At 34.5% G+C, this 22158-nt stretch overlaps 1 protein-coding gene across 1 annotated transcript; it reads left to right on the forward strand.

Annotated features, from left to right (window-relative positions):
- Window positions 1-1498: 1498 nt before the first annotated feature.
- LOC110737919 (probable phospholipid-transporting ATPase 8) lies at window positions 1499-21753 on the forward strand. Its single transcript, XM_021918265.1, has 11 exons — window positions 1499-2065; window positions 6717-8062; window positions 8864-8974; window positions 9077-9353; window positions 9590-9678; window positions 9802-9910; window positions 9989-10237; window positions 10356-10481; window positions 20537-20635; window positions 20729-20920; window positions 21002-21753. Exons 1-11 carry the CDS (start codon window positions 1670-1672, stop codon window positions 21533-21535), a joined length of 3528 nt encoding a protein of 1175 aa, XP_021773957.1. The 5' UTR covers window positions 1499-1669; the 3' UTR covers window positions 21536-21753.
- The last annotated feature ends 405 nt before the right edge of the window (window positions 21754-22158 follow it).

Raw genomic sequence — 22158 nt, forward strand, 5'->3', positions numbered from 1 at the left:
TTAACACCAAAATTATGGAATAGTTACAAACAATTGTCAATTATTACTTTATTAGACTAATGGGAAATTGAATAATCGTGATTTTAATTAAACATCCAAATATAGTTCCGTAACATTAAATTATTAGTTTATTACAATATCAATTATCGATTTATCGTATTCAAAGTACCAATTCATGGTTATGACGCGGTCTTTAAAACAATTAAAACAAGAAGCTGATAGCCTGATAATATTTGATAATGAAACAATAATACATTAATACCTTATAAATTTGTAATAGACTAATATTTAATAAACAACAACAAGACTATAACCAAATTTGAAACATAACACATTAACATGATATAGAATGAATGAGAATTTCTGTAATTCTATATAATCTGATATCTGAATCGATTTATCGTATTCAAAGTAGCAACTCATCAAAACATGGTCATGACACAATATCTAAAACAATCCAACAAGAAGCTGATAACCTAATAATATATATTTAATAATGAAACAATAATACATTAATACATTATAAATTTGTAATAGACTAATATGATAATATTGAATAAACAACAACAAGAGTATAACCAAACTTGAAACATAACATATTAACATGATATAGAATAATTGAATAAATGAAGATTTGTGTAATTGTATATAATCCGATGTCTGAAAATAAAGTGACGAAGTCCAAACTTTATATAAAACGAAAATAGCTAACCGGTCAAAAATCTCTTAAAACCCAATTTCTACTCGATCCATTATTTTTTTCACCAACCTATGCCGACCCACTAATGAAATGGAAATACTAGTCCCAACTTGATATAAAACAAAACGCGCTAAATGGTCAAAACCACTTTTTAGAACTCGATTTCAACCCGATCCAATTTAACCGATTACCAAACTAACCCGAACGATTTTAGCACCAAACCGAGTATAAACCGAACCGATATGAATCGAACTAGCATTAACCCGGGTAAACCCGCCCCTGAACCGACCCATTTCAAAATAATCCGTTCATGACCCGAACCGATATGAATCCGGACCGACGTTGACCCGGTAAAACCACCCCTGAACCGATCCGTTTCAAACCGGTCAGATCATGACCCGAACCGTTTATAAACCGAACGGGCATTGACCTAGGTAAACCCGCCCCTGAACCGACCTGTTTCAAACCGACCCGATTATTAACCGAACCGTTTAAAAACCGAACCGGCATTGACCCGAGTAAATCCGCCCCTGAAGCGACCCGTTTCTAACCGATCTGATTATGACCCGAACTGTTTATAAACCGAACCGTTTATGACCCGAACCGAATTTAAATCGTACAAAAATAAACCGAAATCGAACCGACCTGTGACTAATCAAAACCGAACTGAACCGATCCGTCGTCTAAATGAAACCGTTTCAAACCGAAACCGTTTCAAACTGAGGTCAAACCGAACTGCCTGACCGAAGTCCCACCCCTATAATATTGCCCTTTTTCACAGTTTTGTACTTTGGTTGATTTATGAGATCCTTTTGTGTTACAGAAGTCGTCTATAGTCGACGACTATGGTAGAAGCTTCAATAATTATGTGGGTATGTTAGTTGATCTACCAAAAAGGTACAAAGAAATTGTTGTTTGTTTTCCTTCCGATTATAATAATTATCGACGATTTGGAAGGTTGTAACGAAAATGGAAGGCAGGAGCAGAAAAAGGGATGTATTACTTAGCAAATTGTATTCATTTGGATGTATAAAACCAAGTTTTAATGAAGAACATTCACAAATTGGGCAAAGGGGTTATGCAAGAGTGGTGCATTGTAATGATCCAGATAACCCAGAAGCAATTCAGCTCAATTATAGGGAGAATTATGTATCTACTACTAAATATACTGCTGTTAATTTCATACCCAAATCATTGTTTGAGCAATTTCGTCGAGTTGCGAATTTGTATTTTCTTATTGTTGCTTGTGTATCTTTTAGTCCTTTGGCACCTTATGCTGCTGTTAGTATTGCTTTCCCTTTGGCTGTTGTTGTTGGAGCTACTATGGCGAAGGAGGCTGTCGAAGATTGGAGGCGAAAAAAGCAGGTACATTCTCTTTAATTTAACTTTTGAATTGATGTTATGGATTTATAGTCTTGTATATGATTTTGGTTGGTTCTCATAGTTTTTGCAATTGCTGATTTTCTCGGACTGTAAGCTTTGTAGGGATTATAATGTTTGTGGAATACATACTTTATGTGTTGAGATAAGAATGAATACTGGTTTGCATTTACGGAATCGTGATTAAGTAGACAAGAAATTAGTTTTCCTTGGAGCAAAGCATATCAACCGGCTTTTATTGTTGAGTTTTTGGATTTGAAATTAGGCTGCGCTTGGGTTGATGGAAAACATTTAATATGAAATAACTTTCCATGGAAAATAATTTTACAAGGAACAACCTAGAGTTTCTTTGTTTGATTTCTTACATGAAAAGTTGTAAGGATGGATGGGAGGAGAGAATTAAGTAAGTAATGAGGAAAGGGGAATATGTGGCTTTCCCTTCTTTACAAAAGGAATATGATTTTTATTTTTTGAGCGAGTTATTTTCCACCTTTGGGGAAACCGATTTCCATTTCTTCACAAACCAAACAAAGGAAAATGGGAAGAATATAACGTAGAAATATCATAATTTTGGAAAATATATTACACCCAACCAAACACTCAATATATGTAGACTGGAATCTTGTGGTTGCTGTTGCTAGAAAGTGTTGCTCATGTTATGCTAGGTTTTTGTTGTTTGGAGTTTTATAGTAAGTTGTTTGTACAGAAGTTTGGTTAGTGATGTTGTAAGGGGGCTCTTTTTTTCCTAGAATGGCTATCTTGGTTTGTAAATCTAACCTAGCGAGTCAAAGGGCCAGGATGAGGACTTGGGATTTGAGTAGTTTAACCATATAATCCAGTTAATCATACAGTTCATTGATAAAGCTGGAGATGGAATTTCTATCGATGTATGTACAGTGAGTAGCATGTCATTGTTCACAGGGCTCATTTTCCTCAAAACTGTCCTCGTTACATTCTGCATTTAATTACATTATTCAATTATTCCTTCCCACTATTTTTCTTTTCAAATCAACAACAAAAATCCTCAAGGAATTCTTATTTCTCTACATTAGGTTTCAATATTAATGGCAATGAAATTATTAGCTTTATCATTAAAAGGGCAATGTAGGCATCAGGCGTCATTAGGGTAGGACAAATAGGAGACTTGCCCAATTGCGTTTGGGTCAAGTTTGACAGGTGGTGGGGTGGGGATGAAAACCATACCTGCCATGGGTGTTGGGTTGGGGGAGGATGTTAGGTTGAGCCCGTCCGACCCATATATTTATAATTATATACTTGTACTAAGGACTTTCTAAACTAGTAGGAGAATTGGAGGAAGAATGTGATATTTTAACAGGAACGAGTGGATGAATATGCATTTATTGAGTCATTGATTTCTGATTATATATTTTAAAGACATCTTTATAATAATATTAGGTTTATAATAATTAATTTATTATTTTTTGGCATATGATTTTTGAGTTTAGATGATTGTGTATATTAAGGCAGTGTAGTAATCTTTGAGCCGATGTTCCACTTAATGCTAAAAAAGAACTATAATGATAACTCATGGACCTGATGGGTAAAGGACACTCATGTCAACACTGATGTTTAAACCTCTACTAAGATTTCTCCCTAAACTATGGATTTTAGGATTAAGATTTTGATGCTATGGCCTAGAGGGGGAAGGGTCATGTCAACACCAAATTTTGAAATTCTACTCAATTTTTTGCCTAAAGTTTGGAATCTTAGGATCAAGAATTTGATGTTATGGCCTAGAGGGGTAAGGCTGGAGCTAAACATTTTAAATGGTAAGAATTGAATTCTTTTGTGTTCATCGTTCTAACTTGATTTTTTTGCATAATTTTCTTTGTTTCGAGATAGTGTCTCTAAGTGAGAATGTTCAACAAATTTATTCTTAAATTGCAGAAATCACAAAAACTTTTTCTTTGAAATGATAGAATGAAAATCCAACTGAAGTTTTCACTTCAAATTTGTTTGTTTGCATGTTCTCCTTGATGGACTTTTTTGTTTTCAATATGGAATAGAAAATAAAAAAACCTTCCCATAATTTCTCTCTGAGAAGGTACCCAACAAATCGGACAAATATGGTATGAAAATTTGTACTTCTTTAATTGATGGTATGACAATGAAGGTCAATTAAGAAAATATAAAGTGTAAAGGAATGAGCTGCTAGTTATGTAGCTTTGATGAATGATTATAACTAAATTGAAATCAAATGCTCTCATTTCACAAAAATTCTAACCTACATTATCTTCCTTGCCCTCTGCCTAGTCCCATCTTTCGGGTGTAACTATATTTTTCTTGTAAGATCATGTACTACATCCGTTATATATTAGTTGCCACTTTGATTTTTTGCGTTTTTCTATATTATACCTTTGTATTATTGAGTTGTTGTACCCAATGTTTTTAAAAGTAACACACGCCCCTTAGTAGCAATATTTGAAAATATCGTACCCTTTGCAATGTTGCATATGAACGGAAGTTTTCAAAATCTAACAATACCATCCCTAATCCATTCCCACCGTGATAATCACCACCACCTGCCTTTCTCTTTTCTCTTTTCCCCCAATCCACCACCACCTGCCTTTCTCTTTTCTCTTTTCCCCCAATCCACCACCACGGCCACCAATAGTGTCCTCTCCTAGTCCAACTCCCCTAAACCCCTCTTCCTTTCTCTCTCCTTAATTCCATCATTCCCAACTCTCCTCTCTTGCACCAAAAAGACGGTATGATAAACCCAAAAAGACAAGGGTTTCATCCGCTTTGTTTGATTGTTGAGCTTTCGTTCAAGTTAGAGAAGGAACAGAGATTGCTCAAATTTACAAAGTGGATAACCCCAATTTTGCTTAATTGCAGTTGGGTATTGTTGGTTGTCATTTATTCAATAAATTTGCAAGTTAATGGGCTGAAAATTGAATATAAGTTTGGTATATGGATTGATATGTTATTTTTATAGGTGAGTTTTCAGTGGGATAGGTTCGTGAATAATTATAACTACCTAGTAGCAACTGTTCAGCGGCGGAGTTTCTTTTATGACAACAAGTTTATTGGTGGTATGATAGAACAACCTTAAGGTGCTAGTTGTGATGGTGGTTGCAGTTAAGAGAGTGGGTGTGGGGTGACTGTATTAGTCGTGCTAGAAGAGGTTTGGAGGTTAATTGCAATTTAATTAGGAGGAGAAGAGGAATGAGGAAAGGAATGGAGGAAGTAAGGGTGTTATGATGGTGTTTCAGTGATTTGGTTGAGCGAAATTGGGAAGATGATGACGAATAGTAAATCAATGAAAAACCCTAACTTTGAATTGATGGCAAGGTTGTGGTATGTTCAATTACCGGACTTGAGGGGTACAATGTGTAGCTTTCAAAAACAATGGGTACAACTTAGAAAAATTGATAATATCAGTATATAATATAGAAGAACCAATTTTTTTTTACTTGGTCTGTATGGTGTCTACATTCTATGCTCATGAAATAATTTGGTATTTTAATTTTCATCTTGGAACATGTTTTAGTTTTGGGTCTTAGTAAAAATCAGAATTCTTAAACTAATCAAATCTTAAAACCCAAGTTCCCTTTGATTCAACTTCAGTGATGTAAATTAGTTTAGCTCTCTTATCTATCGTAGAAATTAGGCTCCTTTGTAGCATTGGGGTAGTGTTGTTTACAATTACTTAGGTACAAAGTTGGTTGATCTTTTTTATTCAATGCCATGGGCTTATCTTTTGCAACTTTGGGTACATTTGTTTATAGTATAATATCTTAAGGTTTTCATTAGTCAGACATCATCATGGCTTGGGTAGAATTGATTAAAAATTGAAAAGTGGATGTTGCTATTGTGGTCAGTTGTAAAACGATGAAGCTGTGGGCATATCTCATGCAACTTTTGGGTCCATAATCTCAGTATGATATCTCAATGGTTTCTTTGAGGGAATTTCGATCTCTTCTTTCAGGTATGAAAAAATGTTGAGTATAATTTACGTCAGTCAACTAGTCAAGCATTATCGTTTTTTTGGCTAGAATCAATCAATGATACAAAAGAGGATGTTGCTAGTGTGTGATTATTCTCAATCAGTGCCACTTAGCTAATTTACCGTTTTTTAATTAAGCATTAAATGATTACATTTTAGATGTGGAGTAAAATTTCAGACTAACAGATCCTCTTAGATCCATCTGTCATTTCAACTAGTTGTGTCAAGAAATTTGATATGTTAAAATATATTTCTGGAGGCTTATATTATTATATGTATCTCTCACAGAGATCGTTAAATTCTTTGTTGAGGCTTAATTGTTTTTTAAATTTAAATTAGAATATTCTATACTCAATAGAAAATGCATGAATGTGAATTGTTGCTAAAATCTGATGTCATCTTCTTATTGTTTAGTGTTTGCCTTGGCTCATTATGTTCTTTTATCTATTTTATTTTTATTCTATGTTACGTGCATTAATTTGTTTTGTCTTCTACTCCAAGCTATTCTACATTTCTAAAATGAGTGTACTGAGGAAATATCATGCAAGTGATATCTCTGACCCATGCTTCATAAAAATCTATAAAGATCTCTCGATGTTTCATACTTTTTCCCTTTACATTGATTTATTGTCCGGTTAATCAATTTAAATTATTTTAATTTTGCAGGACATAGAGGCCAATAATCGGCAGGTTGAGTTATTTGATGTTAGCAATCATATCTTTGTTAAATCTAAGTGGAAAGAACTTAGGGTTGGTGATGTTGTTAAAGTGTATAAGGATCAACATTTTCCAGCTGATTTGCTCTTCCTCTCTTCAAATTATGAAGATGGGATCTGCTATGTAGAGACCTCGAATCTTGATGGAGAAACAAGTCTGAAATTGAAGCATGCTTTGGAAGTCACATCCTGCTTGCAAGATGAAAGCTCCTTGTGTCAATTTAAGGCAGTAACCAAGTGTGAAGATCCCAATGAAAATCTGTACTCTTTTGTTGGAACCTTATATTATAATGGAAAGCAGTATCCTCTTTCTCTACAACAACTTCTTCTGAGAGACTCTAAACTCCGGAATACTGAATACATTTACGGTGTGGTGATTTTCACTGGACATGACACAAAAGTAATGCAGAATGCTATCAACCCACCATCAAAGAGAAGTGGGATTGAAAAACGATTGGATAAAGTCATCTATATCCTTTTCAGTTTTGTTATAGTGATATCCTTTACTGGGTCTGTTTTCTTTGGCATTACAACTAAAAAGGATATTTATGCTGGAAAATTGAGAAGATGGTATCTTCGACCAGATAAGGTTACTGTTCTTTTTGACCCAAAAAGAGCAGCTTTAGCTGCCTTTCTACATTGGCTAACTGACCTCATGCTTTATGGCTACTTGGTCCCCATCTCGTTGTACATATCCATTGAGATTGTGAAGGTCCTACAGTGTATTTTCATAAATCAGGATCAGCATATGTATTGTGAGGAAACTGATAAGCCTGCTCATGCACGTACTTCAAATTTGAATGAAGAGCTCGGTCAAGTACATACTATATTATCTGATAAGACCGGTACATTAACATGCAACTCTATGGAATTTGTCAAATGTTCCATAGCTGGTATATCATATGGACAAGGGATGACTGAAGTAGAGGCTGCTCTAGCCAAAAGGCAAGGGCAACTAATTCCCCCTGGGGCACTGGGTGCAGTACGTGACCACAATACCTCTGATAAGCCAGCCAAAGCTTTTAATATTAATGATGAACGCCTCATGAATGGAAGGTGGGTCAATGAACCTCATTCAGATGTGATACAGAAATTTTTTAGAGTGTTGGCAATCTGCCATACAGCCATTCCTGATGTCCATGAGGAAACAGGTCAAATTTCCTATGAGGCTGAGTCGCCTGACGAAGCAGCGCTTGTCATATCTGCAAAGGAACTTGGTTTTGAGTTTTTCAGAAGGACACAGACGAGCATATATTTGCATGAGTTGGACCATGAGAATGGACAAATGATAGATAGGTGAGCTTCTATATTCCTTGGTTGGCATTTTAATACTTTTCAGAGTTACAATATTTGCGTACAAATATATGGAGAATAAGCTCATTCTTGTTTGTTTAAGTCAAAATATGTGAACCATGCCCTGTCAGCTTTGAAGTATTATCGTGAATCAGATTATTATACTTGCTCACCATACATATACTTGATTCACTGAATCTGAGAGTTTAGAAGTTAGAAAACTTGCTCTGTTTTTTTAACATTGCAAAGTTTGCAATTTTGACACTATATATTCACACATTCCTCTTTTACCACATATTGTGATTTATGCTTGAAGGAAAAATACAGTCATGTGAGGTCTAGTTCATCATGAAGTATATTTTTACAATATCAACCTATTATAATAACCATTAAATATTTGCAGCATGTTTTATGTGGAAATAGTGATTGTATCAATAATAGAAATATTCATCCTTTTTTTATATTTTTTATTTTTTTTGGTTCAGTAAACAAAATATAATTGATCCTAAGTTCTTTCTTTGCTAAGGTGGAATGCAGAACACTAGGTTTGACTATTACATTGCTTTGTTGAATTCATTTTCAAGGCCAATTCAGCTTGGGGGTGATCATCTATTTTGATCAATGGATTCCAGTTCAGAATACACTCGTCCTTTATTTCAGTTATTGGTCTTGCTTACAGTGCTTGTTCTGTTCTGTGAAATGCATTTTTTGTAGTTAGAAATTCAAGCTGTTTTTAGATTCTAAATTTTCTGTTTAGAAAGATAAGCTATTTGTCTTGATTCTTAAGGACTTTTCTATTTCCAGGGTGTATGAACTTCTTCATGTGCTAGAATTCAGTAGCTCACGCAAAAGAATGTCCGTAATTGTCCGAAATGAAGAAAAAACGCTTCTCCTTCTGTGCAAAGGGGCAGACAGGTTGAGACAGAACATTTTTTTTCTTTTTTCTTTCTCGTTTATTATGAGTATATAAGTTTTATTCTAGAGGTTTCTTTTTTATTTAATTATCTGTATTTGTAGTGTAATGTTTGAGAGACTATCTGAAGAAGGGCGGCAATTTGAAGCTGAGGTTAAGGCTCATATCAAGAAATATGCTGAGGCAGGTTTACGAACCTTGGTAGTTGCATATCGCAAGCTTAATGAAGAAGAATTTGCAAAGTGGGAGGAGGAGTTTCAGAATGCCAAAACTTCTGTATGTGCTGACCGAGATGCACTGGTTGATGCAGCTGCTGATAAGATTGAAAAGCAGTTGATTCTACTTGGCGCTACAGCTCTTGAGGATAAACTGCAAAAGGGGGTATATGATCTAACCATTTTGTAGATTCCCCCTCTTCTTGATGTTTTTAGCTGGCATCGGAAATCAGCCTTCTTTTTTTTTTTTTTTTTTTTTTTTTTTAAAAAAAAAAAAATAATTCTTTTAAAAACTATTGTTGTGCCTACTGCTATAATTCCAGTGGAGGAGAGCTAAGATTTGAAGTATAATTTCTCCTGTGTTTAAAAAACTATTGACCTCTTTTCTTACTTGTGCAACAGGTGCCAGAATGCATTGAGAAACTTGCCCAGGCAGGCATCAGGATATGGGTCCTAACCGGTGATAAGTTAGAAACAGCAATTAATATTGGGTATGGTGACATTGTATACTAATGAATTTTCTTATGTGTTTGCTTATGATATGTTTGAAAAGACTATTCGATGAGTCTAATCATGTGTAAGATTTTTTATGCTTCAAATTCAAACCATTGCAGTTATGCATGTAGCCTATTAAGGCAAGGTATGAAGCAAATTGTGATCTCGCTGGATTCACCGGAAATAATTTCATTGGAAAGACATGGTGACAAGGAAGCCATTGCAAAGGTCAATTGATATAAGCATAAATGTGTAAATTATTAAAACTTTTTCTTGTTACTTGCTTATAATTTTTACACATTACAGGCTTCCCTGGAGAGTGTGAGAAAGCAATTGAGTGATGCCAAATCTCTAATTAGTCATGCCAATTCTCAATTTAGGATTGCCAAGTCTCAAAATAGTGTTTCAAAAGATCGCACTGAATTTGGATTGCTAATTGATGGAAAATCTCTAGCTTACGCTCTGGATAAAAATCTAGAAAAATCTTTTCTTGACATTGCAACTGGCTGTGATTCTGTTATATGCTGTCGTTCTTCACCCAAACAGAAAGCTCTTGTAAGATTCTTACTTGAAGAAACTTGATTTTTCTTTAGATATCTGTTTACAGTCAGTTGCAAATATTGCAAGTGCTACTGACCCCAAATAATCTGATAAAGATTTAGAAAATATACAGGTGACAAGATTGGTCAAAGTACGAACAGGTAAAACAACACTGGCAATCGGTGATGGGGCAAATGATGTTGGCATGATTCAAGAGGCTAATATTGGAGTTGGTATCAGTGGTGTGGAAGGAATGCAGGTAATGATTTCCTGCTAATACTTGCTAATAATAGGTCTGGAGAAATGATGTAAACACATCCCCTGTACGTATCCTTTGTTAGCTTATTGGGAGGTCAATCATTAATCTAGATCAACAATTTGATGGGAGCAGTGATACAGGAGAATCTGAGTTTGGATCTATATATTATCATATGGGTTCATGGACGCATATTTTTCTCCTCTCTAGAATTATAAGTGGGTCTGTTTGACATAGGAAATATGCATCTAAAATGTAGCATCTGGTGTCTTTCTTTTCATGGTTGTTGGCGCTAAAATAGTTTACAATGTATGGACAGTAACTAAATATGCTAGATTCCAAGAGAGAAGAGTGCTTTTAGATTTAAAAATGGCTATGACGGGCTGAAGTTTTGGGTGTACATTAATGCAGCTATCTATCGAGTAGTTGGTGCATCTTTTTAGTGGGATGGCTCTATAGCCTTTTGTTTTTCTAGAAGACCAGAACTAGTTAAAGAACCAGCAGCGATAATTAGAAATTGATGCAGGTCATGCTGCTACCTAGGGGCCGTTTAATTCGTTAAGTTTGGTTAGATTGGGGTGAAATCTCATATTAGGGAGGTATGGATTCTTAATCCCATACTAATTTGAAGTTGTTTGGTTTATATGTTAGAATGGCTTTCCATTTCATTATTAGAATGGAATGTGAATCTTATGACTGAAGTGAGAATGAGATTCTAGCGGGTGGGATAGAATTAGAAACCTCTTAGATTCCATACCTAAAAAGCTTAACCAAACATTAACGTGGATAGAATGCATTATAACTCCTTCTAACCCATTCGAAAAGGCCCAACCAATAAACCCTTTGTTTTTTTGAAGGGTTTAGGAATTTGAGGTGGATGCATGTGTCCCTAAAATATAAAGGAGAATAAATTCTTTTTACCTCGCTAAATATGTGGTACTTTTTTATCTTGGTCAACAACATAATTAAGTGAAATTCGTCATCATTCTTGGAGATAAATTAATTGCATCTAGATCATGCTTAACGCATTGATATATAGTGTAGTGTATAAGGGGGTAGCTTATTTTTTATAAATTTAATATACATACATTATGATTTAGGTTTTGGTTGGTTAAGTGAACCATATGTTTTCATTAGTGAATAGGTTTTGGTTGGTTAAGTGAACCATATGTTTTGTTTCATCTGATTCTGAAATTTGTTTCCTTTAAGAAAAATATGACTTGTATCTCCAGCTTTGTTCATAACCTTTTATATACTTCCAGATAGAGGTAGGTGCATTTAAGGGAGGTTTTTTTGTTCATTAGATTGTATATATATATATATATTTCTTTTTAATTTTTTTTTTCCTCATTTTAAGATTTCAAAATGAGCAAAAACTTTCAAGTTTAGTTTGGTAGCATGCGAAGATCTTGAAATTTGCTAATTTATTTTTGAAAAATTTGTTACAGACCATCTTATAAAATACATCCTCCGTTTTTTTTAATTGCACCATATGCCATTTCACGCTTGTCGATGCAATACTTTGGTAATTAATATCTTTTATTATATTTAAGTAAAAATTAAAAGAAGTTGATATTTGAAAAGTAGACGTCGAGACAATCTAACGAGATCTCACATGACTATGTTCTTTTTACGTATATATTATAAAAGATGGTCAAAAGAGATTGTGTGAATAGTGCAAAATTGCAAATGGTGCAATTAAAAAAACAAAGGAAGTACAAATTTTGTACAAACCACCTTATAATTTTTTTTTTTTTTTTTTTTTTGGTAGAACATAACTGATTAGAAATATTTTTGTCAACAACCACCTTTACCCATTAACCACCTCTCCACCACCCTCACCAGTTTTTGCCACCTTACCACCTACCCTAACCACCTCTCCCACCACCACCAACACCAGTTTTGCCGCCTTACCACCGCCCTAACCACCCTCCCAACTCAAAACACCCCTCACTAGTCTAAAACCCCACACTAACCACTAAAAGCCACCCACCCAACTCGAAAACCACCCTTCTTCGGCCTAAAACCCCACCTTAACCACCCCCAACCCCTAACTACCCTTCTCCGTCTAATTTTTTAGTCAGCAAGATGGCTGGAGCAATTTTCGAGTGGTTATGGTGGAGAATTTGGTTGGTGAGGGGTGGTGTCGGGGTTACGACGGTGGTTTTCGTGTTGTTAGGGTGGGGTTTTTAGCCAGCAAGGGTGGTGTCGGGGTGACAACGGTGGTTTTTGTGTTGTTAGGGTGGGGTTCAGCCAGCAAGGGTGGTGTTGGGTTGGGTGGGGCCGGTGGGCGGTTTCCGGGTGGTTACTAAGGGGTTTTGGGCTAGTGAGGGGTGTTTTCGAGGTAGTTAAGGCGGCAAAGGTGGAGTGAGTGGCAGGGTGGTCAACGCCGAAATATTGGGTTAAACAATAAAATTCTTGGTAAAGTTGGTGATTTACAAAACAAAATTTTTAAATACGTGTGTTTTAACCAAAAAAAAAAATTATTAAGTGGTTTGTGACATAATTTGTGTTTTAAAAGGTGGTTTGTGTTTTATTTGTTTGTTTCTTTGTTTGCGTCTTCTTCTTGAATTGGTGAGTGAAGCTTATGTCTTATGAAAACCTTTGTGTTGGTGAATGGGGCAATTAAAGTTTATCCCCTTGTTAATTTAAATCTTAAATGAGCCAAGCTTAGGAACCTTTTATTTTATTTATCTTATGAATGCAAGCTTTGGAACCTTATTGATTGACCTTGACCTTGAGAATATCTTTTTTATTAGCAAAAGGTATTTGAATTTTAGAAATTTGTGTTTCTATACACATGAAGCAGCCTAGAGGAAAAATAGTAACTTGTGTGTTAAGGGTATACACCTAGCAGTGCCACCCAGCCAGTTTCTTTTTACGAGGCAAGTCTCATTTACATCTGAACCTATAGGTTTTTTCTATCGTTTAAATCACACTTCACTGAGTCGAGTGTTTTTATACTAGGGAAGATGATATGGTCACACAGGCAAGTGTGCTTCATGCTCCTCATGATCTCTAATCTTCATGGACAATTAATTCAGATTTTGAACCAAACAAAACTTTTGCTAAGAAAAATAATCAAAAATTTATAATATTAACACAATCAAATCATAACAAAGAAGTAAATCTATCGTCAAGCTCCAAGCGTAGATTAATCGTTATTAATCCACCATGAGCTAATGAAATCATCATTAATTCACCAAGAACTAGTGAAGGCTCAAAGCACCCAAAGGCGAGGAAGAAAGACTCGGCTCTAAAGCTAACAAGCCTTTTTGCATCATACTCTGTATCCTACAGGACAATCCATCCGTATTAATGGTGTGGCTACATAACATAAAGATACCCTAATCAACTTCTAATTTAGACATACAAGATATATATTAAGAGCTAAGATTAATAATAGTAAAAATGAAGAAAATCTACATTGCATGCTATCAGCATAAGTTATCTGACTGGGTCAGTTTACCTATTAAGTTGGCCAGTCTGGTAATGGAGAAGCTGAAAAACAAATGTTGCAGGAGGTTGCTTGACCCAAGCAGTTCGGTCAATATTGGACAGTTCAGTCAAATCATTTTAAAGCATGTAAATCTCTTCCATTTTGTCATTTGGGCATGATCAGTCATTGAAAAGCTCTTGAACTCAAAGTTCATCTCCAAGTGGCCTAACCTTAGTGGAAAAAAAGTATGGTTGTTCAAAACAACCCTTCTTCAAGCGATGAAGCTCTTATACTCGTTTTCATCATTGCTTCAATCATTGTATTTCCTAAAATCATATACCGTATTTTTCGATGCAATCTCAGGCTGTTAGAAACCATCTTATTTTTTAAAAGAACCATCTCAATAGTCATTTCAGAATGCCACCACATTGATTTCTGGTGATTTAACCAGAATAAGCCCAAGGGGCTCATGTAAGCTCCCTCGTTACCTCATCTAGCCGCATTATGATTTGGCATTTGGGTACACTTTTCATTATTATTATAAACCAAAGCTCAAGAGTTTGATCTCCTTCAATTTTTTATTTATTTATTTTATTTATTTTTTTCCGAGTAAAGAAGAGTTTGATCTTGTTGGGGACAGCGGAAGTATAATGGGTAATTGGATCAGATTAATAAAAAATATTTAGAAATTATATTAGAAATAATTAGAGCTGCAGCACCTACTTTATATATTGAAATAATAATACTCAAGATAAAAAATTTATTTCTTGTAATGATATCAAATGTTACATCATTATGTGTGTATATATATATATATATATATATATATATATATATATATATATATATATATATATATATATATATATATATATATATATATATATATAAGCTAAATTAAGAGAGGTAGAAATTGAATTCTATACCTTACATTGAATACTATATTTATTATATTTACTATTTTTGTTATGATATTCCTTGTTTTTTTTTTATCCTATAATTGCAAATTAACATTTATCTCATAAATCCCCCTCTTAATTTGCTATGTTTAGTATAGTCTTAATTTCTCGAGCTTTTCTGTAGTTATTGCTTAGTAAGCATATCTGCTGGCTGATCATTAGTATTGATGAACTCGAGTTGTATTTCTTCTTCATTGACTAATTCACGTATGAAATGATGTTGAATCTCAATGTGTTTACTTCTTGCATGAAACACTGGATTCTTTGTCATAGCTATAGCAGACATATTGTCACAAAATATCATCGTGGGTCTTTCTTGCTGAAGACCCATGTCTTTTAAAATTCTTCGTAACCAAACTGCTTCACATGCTGCTTCAGTGGCAGACATTGTATTCTGCTTCTGCAGAAGAAAGTGCTACCGTTTGTTGTTTCTTTGAATGCCATGATATTATCTTAGTGCCTAAACAGAAAATGTAGGCTGTTGCACTCTTACGATCATCAATGGAACCAGCCCAATCACTATCTGTATAACCAATCAATTCTTCATTATCTTCACTCTGGTATCTTAAACCTACTTTCTTAGTACCTTGAAGATATTGTAAAATTCTCTTCGCAACGGCAAGATGAATTTTACTAGGATTATTCATAAATCTCGATACCATGTTTACTGCTTGAGCTATATCAGGTCTTGTATGAGTTAAATAGAGTAAAGAACCAACAAGACTTCTGAATATGCTAGGATCAATCTTCTAAGCTCCGTCATCTTGACTAACTTATCATTTAGGGCCATAGGAGTATTCACAGGTTTGCAATTTTTCATGTGAAATTTCTTGAGTAGATCCATTGTATATTTTTCTTGGTTAAAGAAAATTTCTCCCTTGGTTTGTTTTACTTGTATTCCAAGAAAGTATTTCATGAGTCCCAAATACGACATTTCGAATTCTTGCATCATGGATTCTTTAAAACTGTTAATAAGTTTGATATCATTTCCAGTGTAGATAAGATCATCAACATAAAGACAAACAATGAGAAAATTTCCATCATTATTTTCTTTAATATAGAGTGATGGTTCACTTGGACACCTTTTGAAACCATTATTCGTAAAATACTTGTCAATTCTGCTATTCCATGTTGTTGGTGCTTGCTTAAGTCCGTAGAGCGCTTTATGCAACGATAAACTTTTCCTTCTTACCCTGGAATTTCGTAACCTTGTGGTTGCTCCACATATACTTCTTCTTCCAACACTCCATTAAGGAATGCTGATTTCACATCTAGCTGATACATAAATAATTCTTTCTGTGCAGCTATGGCTAACACCGTTCTGATAGTTTCAATATGAGCTACAGGAGCAAATGTCTAATTAAAATCAACTCCAGGCTTTTGAGCATATCCTTTAACCACTAATCTTGCTTTGTGTTTTTGAATATTTCCATCTTGGTCTAATTTTGTTTTATAAACCCATATCAAACAAATAATATCTTTTCCTTCAGGGCAATTTACAAGTTCCCATGTCTTGTTTTTCTCAATCATTGAAATCTCTTCATCCATTGCTTTTATCCAAACTTCTGCTTTTGATGCTTCCGTGAAATTAGAGGGCTCACATGCAAATAGGGCGAATGTTGCCATGTTATTAATTAGTGCTAATCCTGAACAATCATAATCATCTAAATAACCAGGCCTTCTTCTGTTTCTTGTTGGATACCTTGAACCTTGAGGAGGCAATAATGTACCTTGTGAGTCTGCACTTGATATTGAGTTTGGAGAATTCTCCTGATTTTGTAAAGGGCCATTTGTTATTGTGGAAATAGTATCATGTGAAGAGATAGCTTCTTCTGGTACAGGAACTGAAACTTGTGTCTGAATATTTTTATCATTCCATTTCCACTTTGCTGATTCATCGAATATCACATCTCTAGAGACTACAATCTTATTAGTTTGAGGATCTAGAAGACGATATCCTTTAGATTCATCACTGTATCCTATGAAAAGATATTTTCTTCCTTTGGGGTCAAACTTATCTTTACCTTGTTCTTTATTTAAGGCATATACTATGCATCCGAAAATTTTAAGGTGACTTACAACCGGTTTTCTACCGTTCCAAGCCTCTTCAGGGGTCTTGTTATGAACTGCTTTAGTCAGAGAGCGATTCAGTATATAAACAGCTTCGGCCCATAAAGTTTTAGGTAGACCCTTTTCTTCCATCATGCTTCTTGCCATTTCAACAATTGTGCGATTTTTCCTCTCTGCGACTCCATTTTGCCGAGGTGTTCTTGAGATAGTCAATTGACGTTTTATTCCTTCATCTTTGCAAAATTCCATGAAAGGCTTATAAATAAACTCGCCACCTCAATGAGTTCTTAAAGTCTTAGTTAGATAGCCGCTTTGTCTTTCAACAAGTGCTTTGAATTGAAGAAAGGTATTAAAAGCTTCTGACTTTTTATCAAGGAAATAGATCCACATCATTCGAGTGTAATCATCAACGAATAATATAAAATACCTCTTATCTTCCAATGATGGATTTCTAGTAGGGCCAAAAATATCTGCATGTACCAATTCCAAAGGAGCTTAGGCTCTCCATGAAGTCTTTGGGAATGGCAAGCGATGCATTTTTCCATATATACATCCTTCACAAACTTGAATATCTCTATTAATATGTGGTAGTCCTACAACCATGTCTTTCTGCTTTAGTAGTTGTAGTCCATTTTGATTCAAATGACCATAGCGTAAGTGCCAAAGATAAGATTCATCCATGATTGTTGCTTGTAATGCCAACTTTTTGTTTTGTGGTAGATGAAGCGGGAATACTTTATTTTCAGCCATTTGTACTTTTGCCAATATAGTACCAGAATTCTGTTATTCACAAGAAAGTAGGTGTGTGGCAGACATTGCAGACAAACTAAGGGAAAATCGTCTGCGTTGATTTGGGCATGTAAGACGGAGACTCGAAGCCGGTTCGAAGAGTGGAAGAGTAGGACCATGGAGGGGTTAAACGAGGGAGAGGGAGACCGAAAATGACTTGGTTGGAAGGAATTAGGAAGAATATGAAGTATATGGATTTGCATGAGGATGAAGCATTGGATCGTAAAGGATGGAGGAGGAAGATTTTTGTGGATGACTACATGGAATAATCATTTTTAGTTCATGTAGCCGACCCCATTTATGGGATTAAGGCTTTGATTGATTGATTGAGTACTAGAATTCTTGTCTAGGATTATACATTCTCCATCGTCAAACTTTGCTGAATATCCTCTTTGTACTAGCTTCCTGACACTTAAGAGATTATGTGCCAGATTAGGAACATATAAAACATCATGTGTATATTTTGTTTCATTTGATTTGCTATTCATGGCAATGACTCCTTTTCCTTCAACATTTGCCTTTTTTCAATCTCCTAAGGTGATTTGATTCGCTGCACTCATATCTAGTTTGACGAACATATCTTTATTTCCTGTCATGTGTTTACTGCAACCACTATCTAAGAACCACAAATTATCAGATTTATTTTGTGCATCCATGCACGTAAGAAAAACTTGCTCACCTTCACCATTATTTGCGGTGAAATTTGCTTCATTTGTATCTTTTCCATCTCGATGCGAGCAATCCTTGTGGCTGTGATTTAGATTATGACATCGTTTACATCCGTGGTAGCAATCTGATGATTGATGACCAGGTTTACCTCAAATATGACAATGAGTATTGTTTGTTCTTTGTTGATAATTTTGGTATTGTCCACGACCTCTACCTCTGCTTTGTCCTCGACCACGACCAAAATTTTTGGTACCACGACCTCTTCCATATCGGTATCCTCTTTGGTTTTCACGTCATTTTTCAGATTCTCGTTGATATTGTTTGTTTGATACATTTAATTGGGATTGAAATGCTTGATCAATAGATTGATCAGTATTTGAATTTCTTTTCAATCTTTGCTCATGTGATTGCAATGATCCCATTAACTTATGCATCGTGAGAGTTGACAAGTCTTTTTATTCTTCTATTATAAATGTGGCTGAATTATACTTTTCAGTCATAGTTCTCAATATTTTTCGAACTACTATTTTTTCTTCTATAGTGTCACCGAGGCTTCTTATGTGATTGACTATCTCGGTAACTCGAGAGAAATAGAGTTGGATGCTTTATGTTTTCTTCATTTCCAAGTTATAGTTATCAGATTTTGTCCATAGATTTTGTAGTCTAACAGCAACAACCTTTTCATTTCCCAGAAATTCATTCTTTAATGTATCTCAAGCTTCTTTGGATTTTTTCAAGCCAAATAGGCAGAGGAAAATTGTCTTATTTACTGCTGCATGAATATATCGTAATGCGAGTGCATCTTTTTTCTTATTTTCTTTGTATATTTTTTGCTGTACTTCATTAGCACCTTCATCAAGGTCTTCATATACATCTTCCACAAGCTCCCATAAGTCTTGGGATATGAAGAAGGTTTGCATTTGACTACTCCAATAGTCATAATGCTCTCCGTCAAATATACGAAGTGTTGGTTGTGCATAAGAGAAAAATGGGGTTGAACTAGTAGCCATATTAGCTCTGATACCAAATTTGTTGGCAACAGCGAAAGTATAATGGGTAATTGGATCAGATTAATAAAAAATATTTAGAAATTATATGAGAAATTAGTAGAGCTGCAGCACCTTCTTTGTATATTGAAATAATAATACTCAAGATAAAAAATTTATTTCTTGTAATGATATCAAATGTTACATCATTATGATATATATATATATATATAGGGGAAGGTTCTCGTGAAAATCCTCCTTTATGTGAGAACTCTTTCATATATGAGAACACTTTTTATATTCTAAATTTTTACTCGTATGTTCAAAATTTTAAATTTGATGTTCTAAACTTTTCCTCGGGTGTTCCAAATTAAATAGATGTTTTAAATTAGTACTCACATGTTCTAAACCATATATTAGTTAAGTTAGATGTTATAGATTTTAAGTGACTTATTTCAAAATTTTAACTTATATGTTCTAAATTTTAAAATGTGTGTTCTAAGATTTTTAGTTATATGCTCTATATTTGAAAGCATATATTCCAATTTTTACTCACATTTTCTATATTTTATACCAAGTGTTCTAAATTTTTTATTCACATGTTCTAAATTGATAAATCAGATGTTCTAAATTTTACTCATATGTTCTAAATTTCATAAAACAGATTTTTTTAATTTTTACTCATATGTTCTAAATTATTACTCATACAGATGTTCTAAATTATTACTCATATGTTCTAAATTTAAATTGTGGTCACATGTTCTAAATTATAGGTCAGTTCTCATATAAGTATGGATTCTCACATATGACCTATTCTCACCGGATCCTTCCCCTATATATATATATATATATAAGCTAAATTAAGAGTGGTAGAAATTGATAGAATCCTATACCTTACATTGAAAACTATATTTATTATATTTACTATTTTTTTTATGTTATTCCTTATTTTTCTTTTATCCTATAATTGCAAATTAACATGATCTCCTCTTACCTCTTGAATTTTAACTAATACAATTCTCAGTTTATTATATCTTCCTTTCTTTTTTTATTTTTAAATTTTATCTGCATTTGCTACATTGCTATTATTATAGAAAAGCAGCAACTACATTATCTAGATTATGATTCAGTCAATGATTTGTGCAGGCCGCTATGTCAAGTGATGTCAACATTGCTCAATTTCGTTTTCTTCAGCGCTTATTGCTTCTGCATGGTCACTGGTGTTACAGGCGTATATCAATGATGGTATTGACCCATCAAGCCTAAAATAACTAATGGTTATTTTGTGGATATCCTTTATAGCTGTTAATAGACTAATTTGGTTTATTTGGAATGCAGATATGCTACTTCTTCTATAAGAACATTACATTTGGGCTAACTCTTTTTTGGTTCGAAACACATTCTTCTTTCTCTGCTCAACCTGCGTATAATGATTGGTACTTGTCGACCTATAATGTCTTTTTCACTTCACTTCCGGTGATTGCACTTGGTGTATTTGATCAAGATGTTTCAGCGCGGCTTTGCTTAAAGGTAGTAAACATTAAACCTCCTTCAATAGGCAACTTAAATTGGAGTTTCCCATTACCCTAAATTTTCAACTGACTTTTGCAGAATCCTAACTTATATGCTGAGGGCATTGAGAACATCCTTTACAGTTGGCCGCGCATACTTGGGTGGATGTTCAATGGTCTCTGCAGCTCAATGATTATCTTCTTTTTGACCACTAGTTCTCTGAAGCACCATGCATTTCGGAGTGATGGCCGTGTGGTTGATTTTTCAGTGTTGGCAGCTACAATGTACAGTTGTGTAGTCTGGACTGTCAATTGTCAAATGGCACTGTCCATCAACTACTTTACTTGGATACAGCATTTCGTCATATGGGGTAGTATCGCCTTGTGGTACATTTTCCTGCTCATATATGGTACTCTTCCTCCTACCTTTTCAAAATCGGCTTATCTGGTTTTAGTAGAGGTCTGTGCTCCCAGTCCTCTATATTGGATAATTATCATTTTTGTTGTCTTCTCCACTCTTCTCCCTTATTTCGCCTTTAGAGCAATCCAGTTGAGGTTTTGGCCGATGCCACATGATGTTGTTCAGCTTGATCGGAATAGAGGTACAGGGGGTGATGTAAGTAACGGGACATAACATTAGGATCAGAGGATGTAACATGATTGACGCATGTAGTTAGTAATTTATTTCGAATATATATATATTTTTTATTTATACCATGACTTGGAGCTTTGTAGGCCTCAATGTGGATGCTGAGATTTTATTCTGTCATGGTTCAGGACTTAAGGTGAAGCAAATCAGGGATGCAAACCCACTGCCTTATATTAGAGATCTGGCCCTTGTTTTGTTTCTTATACAAGCTCTATAAATTAAACCTAAATTACTTTCATAGAATATGCTTGAAGATGTCATTTACCTAACTATGCCCCTTAAAAAAAATATTGGTTCAAAGTAAAATTGCTAATTGAAATAGTTACCTTAAACCATATCACTAACACAATTGATGATTGTGTCCAAGATAAAACCAGTAGTTCAAGTCCAAGGTACGTAGAAGCACTAACTCAATTGGAAATGAGCATTTTGTTTCCTTTAGACCTAATTGAGTTGTCTTTCTTTTTTGGGAAATTCTTTTTGGTAACACCCAATTTTTCATTTTATTCTTTGGTAAATTGTAAAAATTCTTATTACCATTGGTAGCATTGTTATTTTTGTTACCAAAGATAACAATTATTTTTAATAAAAAATCTTTAACCATGGTC

Source organism: Chenopodium quinoa, unplaced genomic scaffold (assembly GCF_001683475.1).
Source record: "Chenopodium quinoa cultivar QQ74 unplaced genomic scaffold, ASM168347v1, whole genome shotgun sequence".
Classification (NCBI taxonomy): domain Eukaryota; kingdom Viridiplantae; phylum Streptophyta; class Magnoliopsida; order Caryophyllales; family Amaranthaceae; genus Chenopodium; species Chenopodium quinoa.